The sequence below is a fragment of the Equus quagga genome, chromosome 7 (genome assembly GCF_021613505.1).
Source record: "Equus quagga isolate Etosha38 chromosome 7, UCLA_HA_Equagga_1.0, whole genome shotgun sequence".
NCBI classification, from domain to species: Eukaryota; Metazoa; Chordata; class Mammalia; order Perissodactyla; family Equidae; genus Equus; species Equus quagga.
Window position 1 is genome coordinate 118,889,395 of NC_060273.1, and position 24,443 is coordinate 118,913,837.

Consider the following 24,443-nt stretch of genomic DNA (forward strand, 5'->3'; position numbering starts at 1 on the left):
TTTTACAAAGATAAACATCAACTATAATGTGTGTAAAAATAATAGAAAACTAAAATACAGGAAATATACTTTAACAGACACACATACATATTGTATACTCGTACCATCCAAATTGAATGCCCTCTACAATAAGTAGAAAATGATTTAAAACAACCATAGGGATATGAACAATGTGAACACAAACTGTCAACATGAACAGTTAAGAAACAAAGTTGAGTGTTTCTAATATAGCAGTTCTATATATATTTTTAAAGAATCACATCTCTTGTTCAAATCTCAGCCTAAAAAAAGATTCCCACTGTCTCTAAGCTAAGGAAAATTTTTAAATCCATTGAACGTGACATGATGATTATGATGCTGCTGAGCTGGGTGACTAAGTGAAACATTCACACAGATTTATAAAGAGCACATTTATACGTAGTTTGCAACCACAGTAAAAATCTATTGTCCCATATTTCTAAATCCTGCCCATTACATTTGAAAGAAAGAATATTTACCACTGGGCATCTGTTCAATTGCCTTAGGACAAAAACGTAGAAATAGGATTCTACAGAATTCAATACATTGTTAAACACTAAGGCTATTCCTCCCCATGAATCGAAAATGCATTCTGGAGCCAGAAGTTCAGCACAGCCCATGCCTTAAATCTAATCACATAAATGAAACTCCAACACTAGGCCAAAAGCAACGTTAACATTGTTAAAAGCCCACACTGTGTGAGTTTTTTTACTCCATGTGTTTAGCAGCTATCTGTGAAGAATCACCGGGAAGTTTTCATTAATTCACTTGGGTAAACTTATGCTTGATAGACATTTCTCCATCCAATTTCACAGCAATACAGAGCATATGCACACAAAGTACTGAATTCTTGAGGTTCAATATAATGTTTTTGAAAAAGGAAAATTAATTTAGACTCTAGAAAAAGGTTTAGGAGTAAAGAGATAAAAATAGAAATTCCCTTCAATTTTTATTTAGAAAATGAAAAAAACCTCAGGAACACTCATGTAAGCAATAAAAGCAATTCAGTGTTTTATTTCCTGTACCAAACTCACGCTCATAGATTGATATGCTACAGCATATTTTTAACCAAAAACACATTTGGACCATTGGTTTTAGTTACTTATCCTTTTTCCTATTTGCATCTTCCACAGATATTTAAGCTGTTGGAAACTAAAGAGAGCACAACCTGATTTTCAGGTTAAGTCCGTCCAGGAGAAAGGGAGCAGAGGTGCCAGTGTCTGCAAGTTGATGCAGTGCCCAGCAAGAGAGCCTGGGTTTCCTCAGCCCGCCAATGCACCACCACCATCACCACAGACTCTCACAGGACACACTTTGATGACACCAGCCGCTTTACAGTTAGAATCCCTATAAAGTGATACTGGATATCTAAATTCTTTTGTATTCTTAAAAAAAACAATTTCCGTCACATTGTTGAAAATCTCATACCTACTCTAGTTCCAAGTCCTTCCTTAAATCTAATCCTTCCTGGTCCCTGATCTTATTTATACCCTCCATACAACTAACACATTTATTCTCGTCTGCATTATTTTCCTTCCTATATTTCTTTAAAAAAACAAAAAGAAATCCAAAATACTCTTCTTTAATCTTTTTCTCCAATTTTTCTCCTTTCCTTGCTCTCGTAGCCAACAAGCAGACTGTCTTCTAAGGCAATGCTTCTCAAACTTAATGCATGGAAGGAAAACCAGTTTTTGTCCATTTTGTTTCATTTTGTTTTGTTTGCCCTGAACTATTACAGACTGATATTTTTGTAAAATACAATAAAACAAATGACTAAATAAGCTAAATAGCGGGGAAAAAAAACCCCACACAAAATATAAGCCCATAGATATCACTTTTGGATATCACAGCAAAATAAAATTGTTATAAAAGTTTCTAGAAAAAGTTAATTCAATTTGTGAACTTATCTTGTCACAAGCCAGTAGCAAACACTTGTGGACAGGCACCGGCTTGAGGACTGGCCACACTTTGAGGAGCACTGCCTAAGGCATCTACGTCCTCTCATCATCCTCAGATATTTGCTTCACATGCCAAGTTCTCCTTTAAAATTCCTCTACCTGTACTGCTCTCTCCTCTAGCTCACTTAGGAATCTAATCTTACTTGTTGCCCATGTTAGTCTGAGACACTCGGATTATTTTCTTCTTCCTATAACTAATGAAAACACTCTAATCTTGATCTCTTCCCACTCTCTGGCAGAGCCTTCTGTCTCTCCTCTCGGGTCTCTTTCCTTTCCCAGCACCTTAGCCTGATGTTCCACTTGGTTCCATCCTTGACAACTTGCCTTTCTTCCTCCAACCACAAAGACCTTATTAATTGTCCTGATTTCAACTATTATTTCTAAAAATCCAATTTCCATCTTTAACCTGAAATAGTCAGGTTCTCTCACCAATTTCCTTCTCTCACATAAACATTGTTATTCAAATTAATTATCCTTCCAACTCAAATTGCTTGAAATGTTTACCAAAAGTTCCTGCATTATCAAGTTCTGCAGCATTTATAAATTCAAGCAAAACAAAGTCTCTTCTCACAAAGCGCCCTACAGTCTGGGCTTTGGATTCAGACAGCACTGCGTTTAAGCTCCACCATGAATAACTGCGTGTTATTTAGTCTCTCTACATTTCAGTTTCCTTACGTGAAAATCTGGTGCATATCATTATATCCATTTCATAGGACTGTTGTTAAAAATAAATAAAATAATAGATGTGAGATGTCTGGCACGCAGAAAACATTCAACAAATATTATTGTCATTATTAAGATTTACTTCTCCAGCAGTGATTTTATTACATTACAAATAATTTCTTGAGAGTTGACAATCTGCCTTAGATTAGACTTTTGGCAATTTGTTAGTTACTTTTATTCACTATTGCTACGACATGAGAGTCTAAACCACTAAAAAAGGGAAAGAGTGTCGGGAAATGGCTCAGACATTTGCACTGATAAGTTAAATAAACTTGGAAGTATAGTAAGGTGAAAAGCAATGCACACTTAAATGCATTCCGTTTCCAGCACAGCAACTAACTGGCCACGTGACCATGTCAAGTCACTTAATCTCTCTGTGTCTCAGTTTGCTCATCTGTAAAACAGAAATCCAAATGCATGATCTATATCCTTTTCATTTCTTAACTCTTTGAGGTAGAATTTTTTTAGTTCTAAATACAAACTATAGTGAAACACAGACTGTAAGTACCAACTTTATCTCAAAGAGGCTTATTCAAAGACAAAAAACATTGCTATGACGTTTTAAACAAACAAAAATTAGCCTAAATATGCAAAACCATACATGTAATGTGAAATATTAAGAAAGGATTCAACAGTTATTGTTTTTTAAGGAAAAAAATGGACATTTTATAATTTTTTCTAGTTTGGCAGTTTGTTCATAAAATACCTAAACCAAATATAAAATCCAAGCTGAAATATTCACTGATTACGAACTACTATTTGTTTTTAACAGGAGGCCAATATTTCAGTGTTTAATGTCAAAGCTACAAGTGAGCAGACACCTTCCAGGAACTATGCCAAGTACTTTACGTTTATTAGCTCACTTGATCCTCACAAAGAAAACTACAAAGTATGTAATATGTCCTGTCATTTAACAGATGAGAAAGCTGAGCATCCCAGGCTTGACTAACTTCCTGAAAATCACACCAGGGGGGAGTGGCAAGCTAGAACACAACATCAATCTGCAAGGCTCCTAAATCTAGTTAAACAGTTCACCATGAAGCCCTCTCCCAAATAAATCCCATGCATATTAACATTCACAGCTCTACAAAATAAGGGCGAGATAAAATACGCCAGAAACTTTACAAGATTAGACAAAAATGAAGTCCATGGAAAAGAGCATGAACGTGCTCAACAGAAAAAGGTACCCACCTTCGTGAACTATGACAGATCTAGAAGTCGTCTGAAAACTAACAACTCCCGCCACATTGTCATTGGCCAATATGTTCACTCTCACAGTGTCGGAGCTGGGCAAGATTCTACTTCCACCTTTGGTGTACACCAAACTAACTATGATGCTTTCATCATCCTCTGGCTCAGAATCATCTAAAATGGTTAAAATGGCTGTCTTTTTCATTTCGCCTATAAAAAAAATTAATGGAATAAAAACCAAAGTAAACAAAATCACCAACACAGAGACTTCACAAAGGCCGAAAATAACTTCTATTAGAACAAGTTAAGTAAAACTATGTGAGTGAATTATAATAGGTCAATAACATGAGCCAATATTAGTGCCACTATAAGCAAATGCTGTATGTTAATCTACATGTCCTTTCACATATAAAACACTAAAATTTCATTAATGTGGACAGATTGTGGAGGACATTTTGAGTTATGGAAAAATTAAAAGGTAGAATTATTTCAAAGAATCATAGTTTCAGTTCCTGGTCTTTAGTCCAGAAGAATGACCTAGTGAGGAAAAGAGCTTCAAAAGCATCTTCTGTTTAGAAACAGCTCCTTCTAGGAGAACGGAGTCTCACTCTCATTCTGGCCTTACCATGAATAATTTTCACCAGGTAATCAAGCCAATACCTGCCTGAAAGACCAGGAATACTTAGGGAGAGGTGGTCAAAATGGGAAACAGAAAAAAGGCATGGCAAATTCTCAGTGAAAGAACCAGCCTGAATGGGATGAGTCTTTGGGTAGCTCGATGAGACGCCAGCATCCAATACCAGTTTCCAGGATATGGGGAAATGAAGGAAGGAGACAGAAGAGGAATCGGAGGGATGAGTGACAGCAACAGGGGTCAAGCAATCTACTTTGCAATTTGGTCTAGGACCCCACTAGTACACAGGGCACCGCTGAATACCCTACACCCAACACTGCTTCTGCTGCTCAGCCTGCAGTGTCCCTCATCTAATTCTTTGCCACTTTCTGGAAAAAGGATGAAAGGGTGGGATGAGAAAAGGCAGGAAAAAGGAGAAAGGAGACATGAATGCATCTCTCTCTCTCTCTCTCTCTCTCTCGTGACGCTGGTACATTTCATCAATTCACAGTGTCAAGATTGCCTCAAGAGATTACAGATTATCTAAGAATCTAGGTTAGCTATAAAATATAGTCTATTTTGTGTGATGATATAGTTAGAATTCAAGGTAATACTAATTTGTATAAGGCTCTTACTTTATATATAACTTTCTTTGTAGTTACTAACACGACTGGAAAATCTAACTTTAAATTTTCATCGCCACTCCTTCCTCATTTAATTTTCATTATTTCTTTTGAAGTAGGGAGAAATGTCACCAATTACCAACCTGTGCCCCCATACTCATCAAGCATATCATATTCCATGATGCCCAAAATGATTTAGTAGGAAAAACCATTATAGAAATGTTTTATACTATTTTAAAAATTTACTCTGAAACATAACACTTATTAGATGTTTCAAAAAGTATACTATACATGCAACGTGACCCCCATTACTGTTTCCAACAAAAGTATATGCATTAAAAAGATGAAGAATAAAAAATGCAGTGAATTGCTATAAGATATGGAACTGTGAATAATATTTATTTCTTTCATTGTTTTTGTAGATCCTGAGGTTTTTATGAGTATATATTATTTTTTTCAATCAGAAAAACACTATATTAATCAACTGTATGGAATCTGTAATTGCCCAAATCAGGATATAAACAATGATTTCAGTAAAGATACATTTCTCCCATCCAAAGAGAACTATTTTAGAACTTTCCAGATTTTCAAATATTAGATGATTCAACCAGCCCTGAAAAAGAATCAGTGATCTGACCTTAATCCTAATTTGTTGGCCAAGGTATCTATAATTCCATTGCTCATGAAAATTTACAACAGTGATCCCTTCCAAGTCTAAGAACACTATTACAAATTGACCCATCACTAGGCCTAATTCAATATGAATGAAGACACCAAAGTTCATACTATTTACACTTAAAAATTATTTTCATTGAAGATTTATCTTCATTTGTCTAGTACATCTTAAAACGCTTCCCAGTTAATATTCATTTTTCTAGCTACCAATACTTCTTACCCACGTGTTTGGTTGTAGATACATGGCTCAATCTTGTAATTTCCTTAAAAAATTAGACCTTGCTTTAGAGTTCCTCCAAGTTCCCTTAAAGGCACTGCTATCACATAGAAAGGAATAAAATTTACACACTCCCTGAAAATCTCCTCTTTTTAATAAACTAAAAAGATATACATGAAGGGTCGTGTCAGTCTACATGTCATGTCAACCATTAACAAGCCACCTAACTTCCATTTCTTTCAAATCATACTGCACTTTTACCTATTAGCAAGAGCGTACACAGTAAGAACTCATGAATATTATTATATAAATTGATGATTTTACCAGGAGGAACTAAAATCCATTTAGAACCATCACTCACCTTCAGCAAAAGTCAGAACGTCTCCAGCACCTATAAAATCTAAACCTTCAGTAGCAGTTCCACCAACAACACGCCATTCGACTGTCACCTGACCTAAGCTGCCCCCAGTCCTGTGGATCATCAGCTCCACTGTGGTTTGGGGTTGCTCCTGAACTTCGACATATAAGCCATCTTCTGAGGTATTGGGACTAATACTGTAGATCACAAACACTCCAAAGGCATCACCATTTAAGGCTATGACAACTGTAGAAGTATTTGGCTGTCCTATGGTTGGCTGGTTTTTAAAACTGGCTGTGATATTCATGAGGTGAACTTCAAGAAGAGAAATTAGGAAACTCTCATCCATCTCTGGGAAATCATCAGGAAGAATAGAAACTGTGAGATTTGCAAATTCATCACCTTCTAGCATTATGGCCCACTGCCTTGTCACAGGCTCATAGTCACTACCAGCCACAGCCTGACCGCTAAAAAGAGATGCTACCCTGGTAAAGTTTTTCCTGTAGGTCCAGGAGTCTGAGTTGTTAACAGTTGGGCTGATCCACGATGTCATCCAAAAACACTGGGGGCCCTCAGAAGCACTGAAAAATGAAAATGCTGAGCACGCGTGTTCTTTGAGGCACAAAGCGGCACAAGTATACTGGGGTTCCCCCACTGCAGAGACATTCACCCAAGTTCTCCAAAGTGGGTCAGGCACCCCTTGAATTGGTGATTCATAGTAGGAGAGTAAATCTTGACCTTCCTCAACTGCAAGAGCCACCACATCAATATCGGAAGTCCTGTAGAACAACAACAGCCGACCGAAGTGCCCTCCGCTAAAACGTGGAGTGACAATTAAAAGACAGGTTAAGCACTCAAAACAATCTGTGGCTTACATATAGTGAAGAGAAATACTGATTGCGGGTTTTGCTTTTTTTATGGGTATAAAGTACTAGTACAAATACAACCACGTTTCTTAATTACAGTTGTCTTTCAACATTTTGTTTTCTCATGTACAGAAATCTTGCTAGTTTTCAATCGAATAACACTTATTTTTTACCAAGCTATGAAAATATCTTGCAAGGTAAGCAAATCATACCCATTTCGGAATTATCAAACAAGATATTAGAAAACTAATTTTCATTACTAGATTTCAGTGAAACAAAGTAACAATGCTAACAGCATGAGTACATTTTGAGGAGATAGAACTACGTGCCACCACGCCCCAAGACCTCATATTTCCTATTTCTGAAGGAGCTGAGTGAACCAACCGTATGTTGCCTCACAAAAGAAATGCCGAAAAAAACAGAACCTGAATATCAAGCACTTCATCCAGTATCTGCATGTTCTTTAATTTAGAAGGTAATTGCATTTAAGTTCTAAATCAAAGAAATCACAGATTAAAGCAATAAATTCCTGTGGTTAGAAATCCCAATGATGTTATGATCCATTTCACTAATAATAGGTATGATACATATAATGAGTTATTTATATTAATAGGCATAGTTCAATTAAATTATAACATAAAATAATTTACTTTATATAAAAACCACCAAACCTAAATTATTTAATTGTACAAGAGATACTTTCCCACCACCCCACAATTCCCATCCCCCCACAGATGCAAGCAGCCATCTCATATACCTTCTCCTGACAGTTATGTTAGCACAGGAACTTCTCTCCAGAGGCTCTTGAACATGATAAACCGACTGAACAAAGGCTACTGTACCATAAGGATTATCATTGGCAGGAATAATAATATTTGCCACACGATCTAACCCAATAGTACCTCCACCAGAGGCGTCAGTTAGTTGCACTTGGATAACCTAAAAATACAGTGAAAACTTCCTTAACAGAATCTCAGTTCTGAAATTAGAATAATAATAATGCAGGAAAAAAGTCAAACATAGCAATACAAGAACAAAATGGAACGTAATATAAATGGACTCAAGGAAAACTCCCCCCAATATATTTACAAACCCAACATGTAACAGAATAATCCATTATCAGCATTTAATAACAGAGCATGATTACACGTAAGAAACATCGGCTAATTTCCTTAACATTAAGTTACATAAACCTATGAATCCATTTTAAGATCCCTGTTTATGTTTACCACTTCAATAATATACTTTTACATCCTATACCTTTTTCATTTAGGGAAAATATCATGTATACGTTTTATGAATAGTTAATCAATTATGCTTTATTTCTCACATTCTCTTAAATGGAAATTCTCTGACAAAATTTAAAATAAAAAACATCACTTCATAATGCTACCTAAATTCAGAGAGAAGAGAAATGTTTTGTATGTGTCAACTAACATCTAATATTTTAGAAGTGAATGATGACACAATTAGCATTCAAATGAAATTTTAGGGACTTGCTTTCTATGAAAATTTGATACTATTAAAGAATAAATGGTATTATATGCAATTTTATGAGATTTAGGCTTTACTAATACTTGACTTTCATAAAATAAAATTATCTTCAGCCAATATATGTTAGTGATGAATCAACTTTCCCACTGAGACTCTATTTTATTTGCCACCTTGCTTCTTCAGCAAAAATAACTATCAGGCAGATATATCCAGTATGGTGTTTGCCACATAGTAAATTCTCAAAACTGTTGTAGAATAAATGAATGAACAAGTGAGAAGTCAAAATCTACACTTAATTAAGGCTGACTGACCACACTCAAGCCAAAAGAGAGTCTGGATACAAACAAATTAACAGTTTATATGGAACAATGTAGCAAAAATTATGACAGATGTATATATCTTTAATCATTTAACCAAAATGTTGAAAAATACAATGTAATTGTACAAAACAACTTACACTTGTAAACTTGTACATAGTAAACTGCTATGTGTACAAGACCTATTTCTAGAATATTCTTGTTTCAGAGAATCACTTTCACACTACCCTATTTTGAACATTCCTGTAGAAATAATTTGACATGCTTGATAAATGTCACAATAACAGCCATCTGTTCTAGTCACTATAAGACAAGGTATGATTTACAGTGTCATTCTATACTAGCCATTCCTCTCACCTCTTCAATCTCCGGAACGTCGTCAGCCAGGACCTCTAACAACAAGGTTTGAATGGTTTCCCCAGGGGCAAAGGTCACATTACCTGAGACAACTCGCAGGTCGCCAGTAGCAAGCTGTCCATTAATGGTGGCAACCCACTGAACAGTAACATTGCCGAGTGTCCCAGAATTTCGAATTACTGACAGGTTTACCTTCACTGAGTTAAACTCAGGTTCCTCTACAATAAGTTTAGTAATCTGAAAACCTGAAGGGCAGAGCAGAGTTATTTCAAATACAAAGGAAACTGAGTCAACAGAACTCACCAATTGCCATGCTACAGTCAATTCTTCTTGCCCGCTAAGCAACCTAAGTAGCTAAACCCCACAAAATCAGAGTAATGTGCTGTGATACAAATTGGTCAGGCCTGCCAAAATTTCCAAATTATTTTTCATTATGATAGAAGCAGAAATCATAAACTCAGATGCTCACAGGGGTTAGACTATACCAGTCATCAGTGAAGTGTGTCTAGTAAGTTCCGTGGCTAAGAGCACAGCGCAAGCCCAGTCCCCAAAGGGGCAGTTGCTATTTTGCTCCCATGACTGATTCTACGCAGGAAAGGGGGCCCAATGTTGCCAGATTTTCCTACTTATGAAGAAAGCCTAGAAATCTAAATTTTTGTGTAAATTTCTGTGAATCAAATTAAAAAACAAAACTTTTTAAGAATTTTCTAAGATCCACAAAACACATCTAGGAGCCAGATATGACCTAAAAGTTTACGACTTTCATATTCATGCTAAGAGGTTGATTTCTTTTGTTAATAACCACTACATACTGAAAGTGAATGTACACAGATGTCCTATAAGTCAGTAATAGCAAGATAAAAAGGAAACATGACCCAATAAATTCTGAGTCTATAAAAACAAAGAAATGTCAGATCTATACAGACAAGTAAAAGAGAGACACAAACTAGTCTGGTTACCAAATAATCCATAGGGGTCATCAGAGGCCTCAATAATAATGATCGCCTCTGTTAACGCCCCTAGTTTGGCTCCTCCTGTGGTTTCATTCAGCAGTTGCACAAGAAAAGATTCTTCCAGCTCAGGGTAGATGTCGTTAATGATATATATTGGCACAGCTTTACTGGTTTCCCCTTCTAGCAAGACCACATCCGATGAAGCTATACTATAATCTTCACCTACAAAGGCAAAAAGCAAAATGCCGCCACTTATTCCAAAGTAGGATAATAAACAGCCATATAGTAGGGAAATACTATGAGGTCTCAAATTTCATGGATATACTTGGAAAGACTTTTTTGAAGATATCAACTACATTTATTCTAAACAAGATTTTACCTCTCTTGCCAGAAAAAAATGGGTTTGATATCACAAAATAATGGAAAAGACCTTCTAAGGGTGTTCAAGTTCATTCCTTCATTTTTAGAAAGATGTATACATAATTTGTTCTATTTGCTGTATACAGATATGGGTGATATAGATATGGATATGGAGATAAACATAGACACAGATATAAAGAGTCAGTCACTATCACAAGATAGCCCCTTACCTACAAAAGAAAAAAAATCTACATACAATACTTTTAAAACAAAGAACGTAACTAGAATTCTGATCTCACTGGGGAGATAAATTACACTGCTGCTCAGATACGGACATGTCAGCATCATTGATGTTATAGCTGGAAATTACGGAATCTCCCACAAAGTTGGATTAAAAGCTGCTACTGCCTACTGCTCAGGGTAGCTTTTATTTCTGGTCAAACAGTGGATGGGGATAGGAGAGAGGCCTCCTATGGAGGCTGAGGGCTACTTTCCTAGAACACTGGTCAATCTCCACCGTCTGTCAATGGGTTAAGCTCCCTACAGACAGTCAGGTATTCCTCTGGACTGCCTACCCCAAACGTTTGCACATGTATGCAGACACATACGTTATGTACATACGTACACACACACACACACACACACACCCCACTTAGGGACTAGGTGAGCCTGGTTTCTTATCTTTTGAAGCAAGTATCATAGCCACATGATTTATTTCAAAAAAAAAAATCAAGCATGTTATCCTATCCATTCACAGTCATGTTCCTAGACAGATTCTAATTAAAAAGCTCTTAGGCAAATCTCCCTCTAGATGCTGTAACTGCACCACCAAAGAAGGCGGTCTCCTAATGTTTGCATTTAGCAATGAAATTCTTTTGCTTGTACATAAAATAGTTAATGCTAACCATTGCTTTTTCCACGTTGTTCATAAATAAACAAGCAAGATAAATGGGTTGAAAGAGAATACTGTTGCCAAGCACTGTCATTACATGGTTGCACATTTTATCCTGCATTCCTCGTATCATTTACACATGAATCCCTTTCAAAAAACAGGCACTAAAAAGTATGCACAGAGATAGCCTAACAAGGCTTTCCTTAGTTCACTTTTCATTAGTTTGCATGTATTTTGGTCATCAGAGCTTTTAAATTCCTATACAATTTTGCCAACAGTTTTTACAAATTCTGCAAAATCAGTGTCACAAATATCTGATAAAAGCTCTAGATTTGTGTCTTTACACAGATGCGAGAGTATGATTGTTTTCTGGTTGGTTTTTCTAACTACATCTTTGAGTGGCTTTGTTAATCAAGAATACAATTTCCCTCTAAAACACTTCAGCGCTCCTCAGATGTCTTTCCTCACCAGCTATTGCTGTTATTGGCACGGCTTTAAACTTCACAGAAACATCTGCAAATGCTCCTCCCGTTCTAGTCACGTTGATAATGGGTCCAACATGATTTTCTGCTACTCGAACAACTGGTGCTGAGAGCTGAAGAGTTCCAAAGGCATCATCATTGGCAATGATAATTAGATGAGCAATAGTTTCTACCTTAGGCCCAAGGCGTGGAGAATTTGAAACTGCAAGACAGAGGAAAAATGAACATATCAAAATTCTAAGAACTGGCCAAAATTTACCAAGAAGCTTCAGCAAGATTTCATCAGCCAAATGGGATCATCATTTGGTGTCTTCTCGCTACTATTTATATCAAAGAATATTTATTACTATGTACCAGCACTAATCTAGACACTGAGGATACAAAAATAAACAGAAAGTCCCTACTGTCTTGTAACTTTAAATTCTAGGGCAATTTTTATTATAGAATCCTTAGGAAAAAAACAGTTACCCTACAGGGATATTTTAATAAGTATTAGAAATTTGTCAAAAGGCAAAAAAATGATTAGAGTATAATTAATCAACACGTTGCATAATATTACAACAGGTAATGATGAAACCTACAGAATTACGCTGTTCTAATTAGTTACCCGCACGCCATAAATTTTTAAAAGACAACATATTTCAGTTCCAAAATTGAGTAGGAAAGTAATTTAGCTCCTTGCCCTCAAAGATCAGCTGCAAATCATCATACTATGAATAAATTATTGCCTCTCTAACTGCTTCACTGTCCTTCCTCACAAACCTGTCCCTTCCTACCCTATCTTCGTGAACCAGTCACTCAGCTAACTCATCCAGAAAGCAGAGTCAGCCTCAATGCTACCTCGACATTGCGATAATGGAGAGGCCCCATCCTTTTAAGGATCTCTGCTCACTTTCCACTGATTTTAGAGGGAGCAAAGCTTACTTTGAAGGCATTTAGGACCTTCCACAAACCATCGCTGATTTATTTTCTAGGTTCAATTCCAACCAGCACCCTTGCCAAACAATATATGAAGAGAACTTTTAATACTAATGAAGCATCAACAAACTCTTATTAAAAGTAAACAATTTTGAATTCAAATTCAGAATATCACTAACCATTGTGGTATCTGGAAATATGTGATAATGAATAAAATTCAACATTGCCAGATAATTTTAAAAAAAAGAATGTACCATTTAATTTCAATAAAATAGGCCAAGACCAGCTAAATTATATCATAGTAAAAATCACAAAATAAATCAATATACTATAATTAGATTCAACTAAATTAGAAAAGAATGCCAGTAACACAGAGAGTTGTAGCAGTGGGGTACATTTTTTGAGTGTGCACTATTTGCCAGCATGGCTCCAAGCACTTTTCTTGTATCAAGTCATTTCAGTCCCACACCTCCTAGGTGGTAGGAAACACTGTCCACATTTTACAGATGAGGGTTCAGAGGCACAAAGACACTGAGTAAGTCACCTGAGGTATTAGACTAGTAACTGGTGGACACAATCAAGAGGCATGCTATAAAGCTTTGCCTAATCTCTTGCTCCCTATATCCAACTCTTCATCAACCTGGGTACCACAACACCTTCATCTACCCAAGACTGTCCATCCTGCCATAAGCCCTATGCCCTCACTAGGTGCTGATCACCAGTCTTCTCACACTGCTCTCCTGAAAGTTGATGATTACACTCAGAGCAGAGTAACAGGGACCCTATCAGGTCCTATACTGATTTTGCCTATTAAAATTTGAGTGAATATCACACAGATTTGCACTTAATTGTTCTCTAATAATTTCAGATCATAGCTTATGCCTATTCTGAACTGTCCCAAGTATGCTGCGTGCTTCAGGAACATATCAAGCATCAAATACATATTGATTGTTTTCCCCATCCCACAGCACATTGATACTCAGCATATACCATTTTATTAATAATAATTGTTCACGTTATTGAATGCTTACCATGTGCCAGACACTGGATTAATTTTCACACCTATTATTGTATTTAAGCCCCATGATATTTCTGTAGTATAGATAAGGAAACTGGGGCTTAAAAAGATTATGTCCAACAGTTTATTACTATAAACGGGAACATAAGACACCTGACACCAGCACCCACAGGTCACTGCTGTGTGTGATACTCCCTCCTGGTTTTATTTCTGTCTCACTCTATAAACTGTGAGTTCCTTGAAAACCAGGCTGTATTTATAATTCTTACTTAAGAATCATACTTAAGTCTTACTTACTTAAGACTAATTACTTCATTTTATTTCAATGTATTTATTATAACTGGCCCTAAATCTTGATAAGAAAAAAAGGGATGAGATATTGTGCGGGAATTTTAACCTTGACTATCATCTGAAAATTTAATGTTAGTTGTCCTGTAAAGTTAATTTCCTTCTATAAACTTGGACTACAGTTGCTTATAATGTTGGGAAGAATGTTGCTCACTATACACTATATCCATCTAGGTATTGTGGTAAGGTGAAGAAATTTACTTAATCTTTATGGCAGAACATAGTCAACATGCAGATATTGGAATCTTACTCTTTGGACTATGTAACTCCAGTTTCCTTAAGAAAGTTTTATTTGTTTTCTTATAAATATTGCCCTACAACTAATATTAAATTAATATCACTAATCTTTCTTATTTTACTTGTTCCCTTATCCAGGAAATCTAGATTCTTCTTTTTATTTAAAACACTTTTCTAAAATTACACATCCTTTCAGGAAGAGGTGACTAATGAACAAGTCATATACAAGAACTGCTTTCAGCTCCATGAGCCGAAGCTGGGCTCTCTACCAGTAGCCACTGGACTCTCTCTGCAAAGCCTCTGAGCCACAACCCCAGGAGGAGTGGCTGCTACTTTCCAACAGAAGCTGCTGTACAAGATCCTATACCAAACATGGCTCACTCCTCATTCCTCATTCTTATCCCCAACCACTGCCTTCTTCTCGACTCTCACAGTGACCCACAAATTTACAGGATTTCTTACTGTTACACAGCCTTCTCCCCCTTCCCTCATGCAGTTGCCAGATCCACATGCTCCTCACCAACACAAAGAGCCTCTGCTGGTTAAGGAATCTTCCAGAATGGATCAAGGTAAGAGAGGCTCAGGTTCTTGCTACCAAGACTGTCCTTAGAATCCCCAGATTGATTCCAGAAAGTTTTAGAAGCTACAATATCTGGTACAATAGTACTAGAGGCCAGTTACACTGGATTGCATAAACACTTCTAAAGATTTAGGCTGACACTGTAACAGACTTTTAAAACAGGATTTCACATTTTCAAGTGTCCCACTTCTATTTGCCTTATAGATAAACTTCTCTAAGATGATGCTTTCAAGGTTAGGGCTTACTATTTTTATAGAATTTTCTACTACACCAAATTCTTAATCTATTGTTTTAGAATTCTTACCTCTAGTTTAATAATGACACACGAACAGTTACTTACTTGGGCGATTCTGTACTTGCTCTGCTAAAGTAGAGTTGAGTAGTTCAACAAACACAGACTCAGACCTTTCTGGTTCATCATCCTCCAAAATTGAAATAGTTATTGTTGCCTCACTCTGATTGGCTTTGAAAAGAGCAAACCCAGAAGCTGGAATATAGTCTCTTCCTTGAGTTGCTCTGGCTAAATTAGGTGGAAAATAAGGTGGTTTTTCCATATCATCCAGTGTTGCATATGTGACTATGACTTTTCCCAGGAGTCCTTTTAATCTTATTATTGACAACGTGATGTTCTGGTTTGCTTCCTCAACTTTAATAGGTCTACTGTTCTCAGAAAAAATGAAGACCCCACAAGGATCATCACTAGCCAAAACTGTTAGTGTGGCATTAGTATGAACTCCCAAAGAGCCACTGGAGACGCTAAGGATTGACACAGAGAATGCCTTATCCAGTTCAGGCTCTTCATCCGGCAGTATTTCCACTGTGATGTTGGCACTCTTCTGCCCAATCTCAAATGTGACATTGCCAGAGGTGAAGGCGAGGTCACCATCAGGATCAGAGTCTACGCTCCAAAGCAAAGTCACTTGAGAAAGAGCTCCATGACTTCTCATAATCTATAAAATATTTAATATTAAAATGTATTAAAAGAAGGATTAAAACCATTGACTTAGAGATTTATAAATAAGAATGATAATAGGATATTATAAGCCATTCTCAAGAATCTAAGATTCTTGAAAGCAGGGATCATGTACTACCCATCTTTGAAGACCCTCAGAGAGTCCTACTTAAAAGTGATTGTTGGGGCTGGCCCCATCGCATAGTGGTTAAGTTCAGCACCCTCCACTTCGGTGGCCCAGGTTCACAGGTTCAGATTCCAGGCACAGATCTACACCACTCATCAGCGAAGCTGTGCTAGCAACCCACATATAAGGTGGAGAAAGATTGGCACAGATGTTAGCTCACAGCTAATCTTCCTCAAGCAAAAAAAGAGGAAAACTGGCAATAGATGCTAGCTCAGGACAAATCTTCCTTAGCAGAAAAAAAAACAAAAAAATAGTGTTGCATGAAATAGATTGATTGAACATTTTTAGCTTCTAACTAAACTATAGCTGTATCTTTTCTACTATTATACTATATATTAGTAATAAAGCAAATGTAACTAACAATTTATTATATTTAAGCACATTCATGAAAATTTTCATATTCATAGCAAAGATGGTATATATTTCATTCTAAGGAACAGATGAGTGATATTTTTCTGAAAAGTTCACCATAAAACTCATTTTTTAAAGCAAATTACATTTCCTTTTATCTTCAATATAATATGAAAAACAAACTCAGCAAAAAACATTTGACTCTAGGTTATATAAAATACATTAAGAAGGAAGAAATGCTTTTGTCAGTAATACGTTAAGAAGAACAAAAAGCTTAAAAAACACTCCAAATAAGTCCCAACTAAAAGTAATTTTTATTTCTACTTAAAATATGAAAGTTCATTCAAAATAAAATTAGGACAGGAGTATTATAAAACTTGATTCTTTCCCTTAATCCCTTTTTTTTCTTTTTTGCGTCATTAGTTGCCCTTCTAAAGTTGTTCAGTTTACTCCACAACACCTTACTGAAAGTCTGCCCTAAGAGTACAGAAATGATATATTTTGAGTGACATTTCTTCATCATTTGTATAAAATCTGAGGAAGCTGATGAAGCTTCTAAATCCTCTGAGTTACTTAACAAGAGAATCCTACTTGATTCCTATGAGAACAATGCAGAGTAGACACACACACACATAAACACACCATAACATAACACATAAACACAACATAACATGTTGCTATTACTGTTGTTCACAAATGTTTTGGATTTTCTTTCCTTCTGGGAGAGAGATACTAATTGCACTTCTCCATCCACTAACATTAGCATGGTCATGTGACTTGCTTTGTTCAAGAAAGCGTAAGTGGAAATGCTGTGAATCACCTCCAGAAAGAAGCTGTAAGAGCCAGGATGCAGTTCTCCACACTCTCATCTCCCCACTCCATAAGGATGAAAGCATCTGTTGAGATGGAACCTCTGTAATCCTTGGTCCCTAAGTGACTGATGAGTGGCAAATTAAGTTGGACATATACCATGAGCTAAACACAAATCTTTGTTGTATTAAGACATGGAGATTTCAGGGGCTGGCCCTGTGGCCGAGTGGTTAAGTTCCCACGCTCTGCTTTGGCAGCCCAGGGTTTCACTGGTTTGGATCCTGGCGCGGACATGGCACCGCTCATCAAGCCATGCTGAGGCGGCATCCCACATATAACTAGAAGGACCCACAACTAAAAGTACACAACTACATACCGGGGGGGCTTTGGGGAGAAGAAGGAAAAATAAAATCTTTAAAAAAAAAAGACATGGAGATTTCAGAGATGTTTGTTACTATACCCTATCTGAATTAATACAAAAATCTCTGTGGTAGAGCTCCATTATATTCCTTAAAGAGTCAGGCATCCTCAGAATCATGAGTTTGGATGTAAAACTAGATACAAAGACAAATGCCAATCACTATTCAATTATCAGTTTGTATTGTCTGTGCCACTAGGCTTATTCCCCTCCTCCTAAACAGAAAAAAAGTAACATAAAGCACACCTTCATAAGACAATAAAACAGTCAGAACCAGGACTGGGGGAGCAAATGTACTCACGTTTAATACAACAGTGCTGTACCCATCTTCCGGTTCAGTTCCACTGACAAACAGCGACTCAGGGCTGAATTCAAATACACCATGAGCATGGTCGGAGGCTGCAATTGTCACTAGAATTTGGGAAGCCACTCCTAGACTGGCTGCATGAATACGTCCCAACAAACAGCAAGAAAATGTTAATTAGTAATTTACAAACCAAAGGAAAAGGCAAGGAACAACTTTTTGAAAAGAGTTGTACCATTCATTGAGTACATTCTAATTTGTCTTAGAAAGAAAGGCAGACACAAATGGTTGCCACACAGATTCATGCTTTTATGACCTTTCTCTATTTTGGCACCAACATGATATACAAGTGCCACATAAGCACTTGAGGAGGAATAAGGAAAACTTATTTTTCTTTTTCTTCTCTGTGAAAGAGAACATTCTTCCACACAGGGTGTATGAGGAAAGTCTCCCACGACCTTACTGACCTCAGAAGAACATGAGCCAAAATGACTCTTACCTTTATGAAACAGGGGTTTCCCCACGAGTTCCCTCAATCTGACTAACAGATTCTTGGTTTCCAAATGTGCATTAACTCTAGGCCTATTTTTTTCATCATATTATGATATTAGATAGATCTACCTCCTCCCCTGATCCCAAACAGTCCAATCCTATAACTAAAAAGATGTCAAGATCTAAAGAAGTATTTAGATTTTTCCTGAGACGTATGGTAAACTCTTACGTTGTATTAACGTACACAGACAAGACAATGAACAATCCCAAAAGTAGCAGAGTAATTCAATACAGAGGTTACATAAGGCGTTGATAGAGTTAGAAACAAGAGGGGTGGGAACATGAGTTCTGACACCAAAATATAAAGCTTGGTATTAAGAAAAAGGACAATTGGAGGATTAGAAAGACTTCTCCCTCAATAAACAAGTTTTCTCTGTTTTCTCATCTAACAGGAAAAAATATTTGAGGTAAAAAGTTGAACCATGCTTCTACATGAATCTACTTCAAAAGGCATCCTCTTTTCAAGAGTCTTTCCGATTAACTGGCAACTTACTCTCCCCATTTATTTTCTTCTGAATTTCTTTTTCCTATTTGTTTTGATTAAACACTTCATATAAAGTCTCATGGTTCCTTTCGTACAGAAAATCAGTGTGGCACATTTAACATGAAAATATGTCCTATTTCTCTCCTTTTAGTTATTCAAAGCTATGTAAAATGTTTTTCAATAATCATTTTTGTAAATCATATTCAAGTAAAATTTCCACTGCGATTAGAATCAGGAAACCAAATTAGGTTCATACAGAGAGGGGAATCTGGGCTTCGCAGGCAGGCAAGGACTTGATTCTGACGGGATCACATTCTAGCTGGGTGACTATAGCACAGAGCAAATAATACTTCATTAAGTTGCTGTGATGGTTAATAAGATAAAATATATAAAGGACCTGCACATAGTAGGTTTCCATAAATGGTTAGTATTGTTGTCTCTAAAAGGAAAAGTTAAAACGTAGACTAGTAAAGGGCGCTGGAACAGCTGCTTACCATGTTTGTGAATAGTTGGAAGGAAGAATTCCTTGTCCCCATCACCACTACCACTGCCATCAACCCTAAAGAGTTCAGTCACTTCACAAGGAGACACACAAAGAGACACAACCCACACAACACACATTGACAGAGTGAGAAAATTGAGAGCTCTTAAAACATATCCAGCAAAGAGGAAAATGCACTAATATTCACCCAATGACATGCACTCTTCCACAGAAAATAGATTATGTTAAGTGATATAACATTAGTCAGGCTACCAATTGATAAAAATTTCACTCATAGCTTCAGGAAATACTCCACGTAAGTTGTAATTGGTATTTCCCATTTCTGCCAATTTAACCAATTTATTTTTAAATTTTCACTTACAGCAATGAAATTGTTTTGAATATTTTAAATATTTGTGTGTGTATATAATCAAACACTTAGGCCTACACGCCTGTGACAGTCACCCTATGGCTCACAACCAACAATTCAAAATTAGAGAAAAGCATCTAACATTTCCCTCCAGCCACACATTCAAATTCCCACCACACTTATGGTTCTCAGACTTCATCACCCTTTTACCACTGATACTGTGGAAAGAACTCTAGACAAGTAGTCTAAAAAACTCTGCTTCAGCCCCGGCCCTGAGAATTATCAGCTATAAAACCTTCAGCAAGTTACTAAACCTCTTGGTACCTCACTGTTCTCACCTATACAAGGTGCTGCCTTTTATAGAACTGCTGCAAATATCAAACAGATAACACCATAAAAAATAAAGTACCTTGGCAACACGTAAGGACTATAATAAAGAGAAGGTTGTTATACCTTCACCTCCAACACATCTTATACCCCACCCATTATTTTACCAAATGTTTGTAAACAATGAAGACAGGAAGGGCAGCGATGTCAGCAATGGAAAAGAAGAAGACTAAGAGAGGCAAAGCCACATCCGTACCTATGTGCCTCTACCAGTATCCTTGACTGACAAGCTAGCTAAGATCTGCTCTGTGCTTCTGTCCTTCTCCTCAACAGGACTGGGATACACCAGACATGAGAATCTATGGCGCCCAATCCTGAAATCATCTTAGAGACTTAAGAGGCGAAATGGATTGCAGGAAGTATCTGGTGCGTGTTTTTGCCCCCATATTATCCATAAGTCATGAGAAAAAGGAGTGAAGTTCAACACTAATGTACTCTGGCTAGCATAAAACATCTATTCAGGTGGCTATTTTTACGTAGAATAAGTTTTATAGACAAAACTGTATGGAATAAGGGACGCTCCCTTGACCCTCAAAGAAATTGAGTTCTACAAGCTATTTCACTTCTTAGGCAGTCCCTAGCTATGACTCAAAGAGTGGAGACCAGTGTCTAGATTCCTGTACCTCCAATCTCAACTCACTGGGAATTCTCTGTCACTATTGTTTACTAAGAAACTGCAAGATTGGTTTTCAAATGAGTACTCATGCCCAATTAATGCATAACAATGTATATTCTAGGGACATGAAAAGAAGTTTCTACATAAAATCACAAATATCAGTATGATCACAAATATTTCTGAAGAATATTCGATGTTCATTATTAATCAATATTCGGGAATGATCACCAACATTTTCTCTATTACATAAATATTTTCAGCTATAAGTGATACAAAAAACAACTTCTCAAATATTTTATAATGACTTTTGATTAGTGAAGTCCTGTCACGAAAATAATGATTTGGAGATGTGAGCACTTGTCTCTGGAGGACAAGCAAAGCTGGGATTTTTACACGCCACCTGCCAAACTGGTCACCCAGCGTATTTTTACTATTTTAGGCAGTCAACCAAGCTGGGGCGCTATTTAATCATCCCCCGGCTTGGCCTCCTTTGCTTTTATCTGAGCTGTAGGAATACAGGGAAGAGAAATTTGGGAAAATTTTGCCTACTTACCCCAAAGTCTCACTACATACTAAAAGACAAGTTTAATATTTCTGGCCTACCCAATCTCTCCCTTTGGATGGCTTATATGGTACTACAACTTTTTTCATCAAAATCTGAAGACAATAATAAGATAATAATCCTGGGTTTTGTAATGGAAGAGACTGTCCAGATGAATGCCATATCAAATCTCAAGTTCTTACATTTATAAAGGTAATATGGTGCACATCACATGCATTCTATAACACCCCTAGTAGTATCTGATAATCAAACACATTAATACTTCTGCAAGGAAGCATATATAAATAGTTAATCTAAGCAGGATAAATAAAGATTATACGTAGCTTTACTTCAACGCAGATGAGTTTTGCTATAAAATGAATTTTGACTCCAAAAATCTTTGATAGTCAGAGCTTTCTGAATCTCAGAATTGAGGATAAGGTATTGTTGACCTGCTTTATTGATAATCACTTCATAATAGATTATCCAAAAGGACTGGTTTTTACCTGTGCTACACCTAGAGATTGCTCTAAAGGAACTACTGGGAAAACTGAAAAAAGGAAGAAACGAGAGAGGTGATTTTAGGGGCACCTGCAATGAATGACAACCATAATTTGGTGATTCAGTACAATTATGCTATTTCATTCTAAAAGCACATCTACTTAAGGAAAAGACAATAGATAATAAAAGGAGAAAAAAACAGCATAATAGACATTGTCCTTATAATAAATGTTAAACATATTAACTCAGAATTAACCAAACCTCACAGCAAAAGTATATGTAAATAAAACTATGAGTTGAATACTAAGTTCTAAAACTAATACTCTAAATTTATGTAGAAAGATAGAAATTTCCTTTTTACCAAGAAAGGGTCTATCCATTGGAAATTGTCTACCATATATCTTAAGCAATTATTAACCTTCAGGATACTCTTTCCAAAAACTAGTCATTCACTCATTAAAAAAATAATAAGGTTAATTCAAAGGAACGAATTTCTTTAATAGAATGTACTATCATCATGGTGGGTGGACAAGCAAATGTTTTGATGTTTTTGAGTCGCAAGTCTTACCTCCTCCCTCTGAGTTTAACAATTCAACTTTAAAAGATTTTTCCAATTCAGGGATAGAATTATCGGTGATGTTAACAGAAATGTATTTATATCTTTCTCCTGGTTGAAATTCTAAGGTGCCAGCAATACCCTGAAACACAAATAAAAGATTTATCCATGAGATTATAATTATTTTGTATATGAATGTGCAAAATAAGAGTGTTTACTTTGTCTCAAATTGTTACAAGCACTGAAACAAAAGAACATAATTAAAATACAAAATTGAAAACACAAGTGGAAATGAATAGTGTTCAAATAAATTCTAAATAAATATTCTCCAATTAAATAAAGTAGATAGATTCTTATTTCTCTTATTAGCCTATTCATCAAAAAAAAAATAGCCAAGGCAAATGAGAAATCTGAATAGGTGACATCCACAAATTCCTAAAGAATTAAGTCAATGAGATGCATGGAATTCTCTTGACCAGGTATATTTAGAACTATTCAAATTATATCACTGAGTAATTTAAATACTCAGTGCGTAATTATAATGGCATTTTCATTCTGAGAATTTCTCCAAGCAATAGTAAATATCTGTCCCTTGGTCATCAATCTTTCCTTGATGATACTTGCAAGTGAAATTCATACCAGAGATCGCCCATCACAAAAGTTCACACAACAACAAGAAAAACAAAAAAGTTATCTAAATTCAAAGTCTTAAGGTCCTTTTTTCTCCCATTATCTCTTATATAAGCATTTTCTCCTCAAGTCATGAGAGTAAATTTTAAAGTTGCTTAAATTTTTCTAGTGTTAGCTTCTGTGGACAACTATATTTCACGTTGCAGAGCTATTAATGATCTTAAACTTAAATTGAGGAACTCAAGTACCAATTCACTTACTCACGTACGTATTAACTTTTTAATATTTATCAAACACATAGCATGTGTATGGCACCATTTTAGGTGCTTGGCATTCAAAAACAGCCAAGACAAATCTCTAGCTCCGTGGAGAACATTCCAGAAGGAGTGTTAAGAATGTAATAAAATAATTTGAATAGAATTACAACTGCTATAAAAGGCATAGTTAGCTCAAGAAGAAAGTAAGTAACTTTGCCTAGAGTAGAGTTGTCAGTGGAGTAATTCTAGAAGTCTTAACAACAGAAATAACATTTGACTGTCTTAGGAAAGCTTTTTACTTGACCCTAGTAATATTTTACACAATTGGCCACTTCCTCTTCTGGAAACACGTTCTCTAGTATTCCATGATATCACACACTCCTGTTTTTCCTACCTTTCTAGCTCATCCTTTTCAGTATTCTTTGCCGATTTTCACATTCGCCTTATGACCTCTAAAAACTATTGTTCATCAGACTCTCTCTAGACAAGACTATCATATTCTAGGCTTTTAATATTATTTATATGCTCCCAACTCCCAAATTTCTATCTCCAACCTCTGATATCCAGACTTAAATCTTAACACCTATTTCAAAGTTTTCTTACAACTTCTGTCAAAATTTTTAATTCATGATCTTCCCTTAAAATTTATGCCTTATCCACTCCTCTCCACAGCTCTAAATTGTGGAGCAGCAAGTTGCTTATGCCAGGAACTGGGGAGTCACTTTTGACATCCTCTTCTGCTTTGTCCTTCACACCAAACACTCCTCAAATGCTGCCATTTTAATTCTTAAATGTTTCTGGAGCTCACCTACTTCATTTCATCTACACTGTTACCTGCCTAGTCCAAG

At 36.3% G+C, this 24,443-nt stretch overlaps 1 protein-coding gene across 1 annotated transcript in view; it reads right to left on the minus strand.

The window, feature by feature from the left end:
* Positions 1–24,443, minus strand: part of ADGRV1 (adhesion G protein-coupled receptor V1) — a 456,854-nt gene that overhangs the window by 387,132 nt on the left and 45,279 nt on the right. The window contains exons 18-27 of the mRNA XM_046668226.1: positions 22,721–22,850; positions 19,751–19,831; positions 18,218–18,357; positions 15,539–16,148; positions 12,084–12,299; positions 10,370–10,585; positions 9,411–9,655; positions 8,000–8,181; positions 6,380–7,191; positions 3,891–4,100 (exon numbers count right to left, since the gene is read on the minus strand). Of these exons, the coding sequence (XP_046524182.1) occupies positions 3,891–4,100; positions 6,380–7,191; positions 8,000–8,181; positions 9,411–9,655; positions 10,370–10,585; positions 12,084–12,299; positions 15,539–16,148; positions 18,218–18,357; positions 19,751–19,831; positions 22,721–22,850 (2,842 nt within the window). The remainder of the gene's footprint in view (positions 1–3,890; positions 4,101–6,379; positions 7,192–7,999; positions 8,182–9,410; positions 9,656–10,369; positions 10,586–12,083; positions 12,300–15,538; positions 16,149–18,217; positions 18,358–19,750; positions 19,832–22,720; positions 22,851–24,443) is intronic.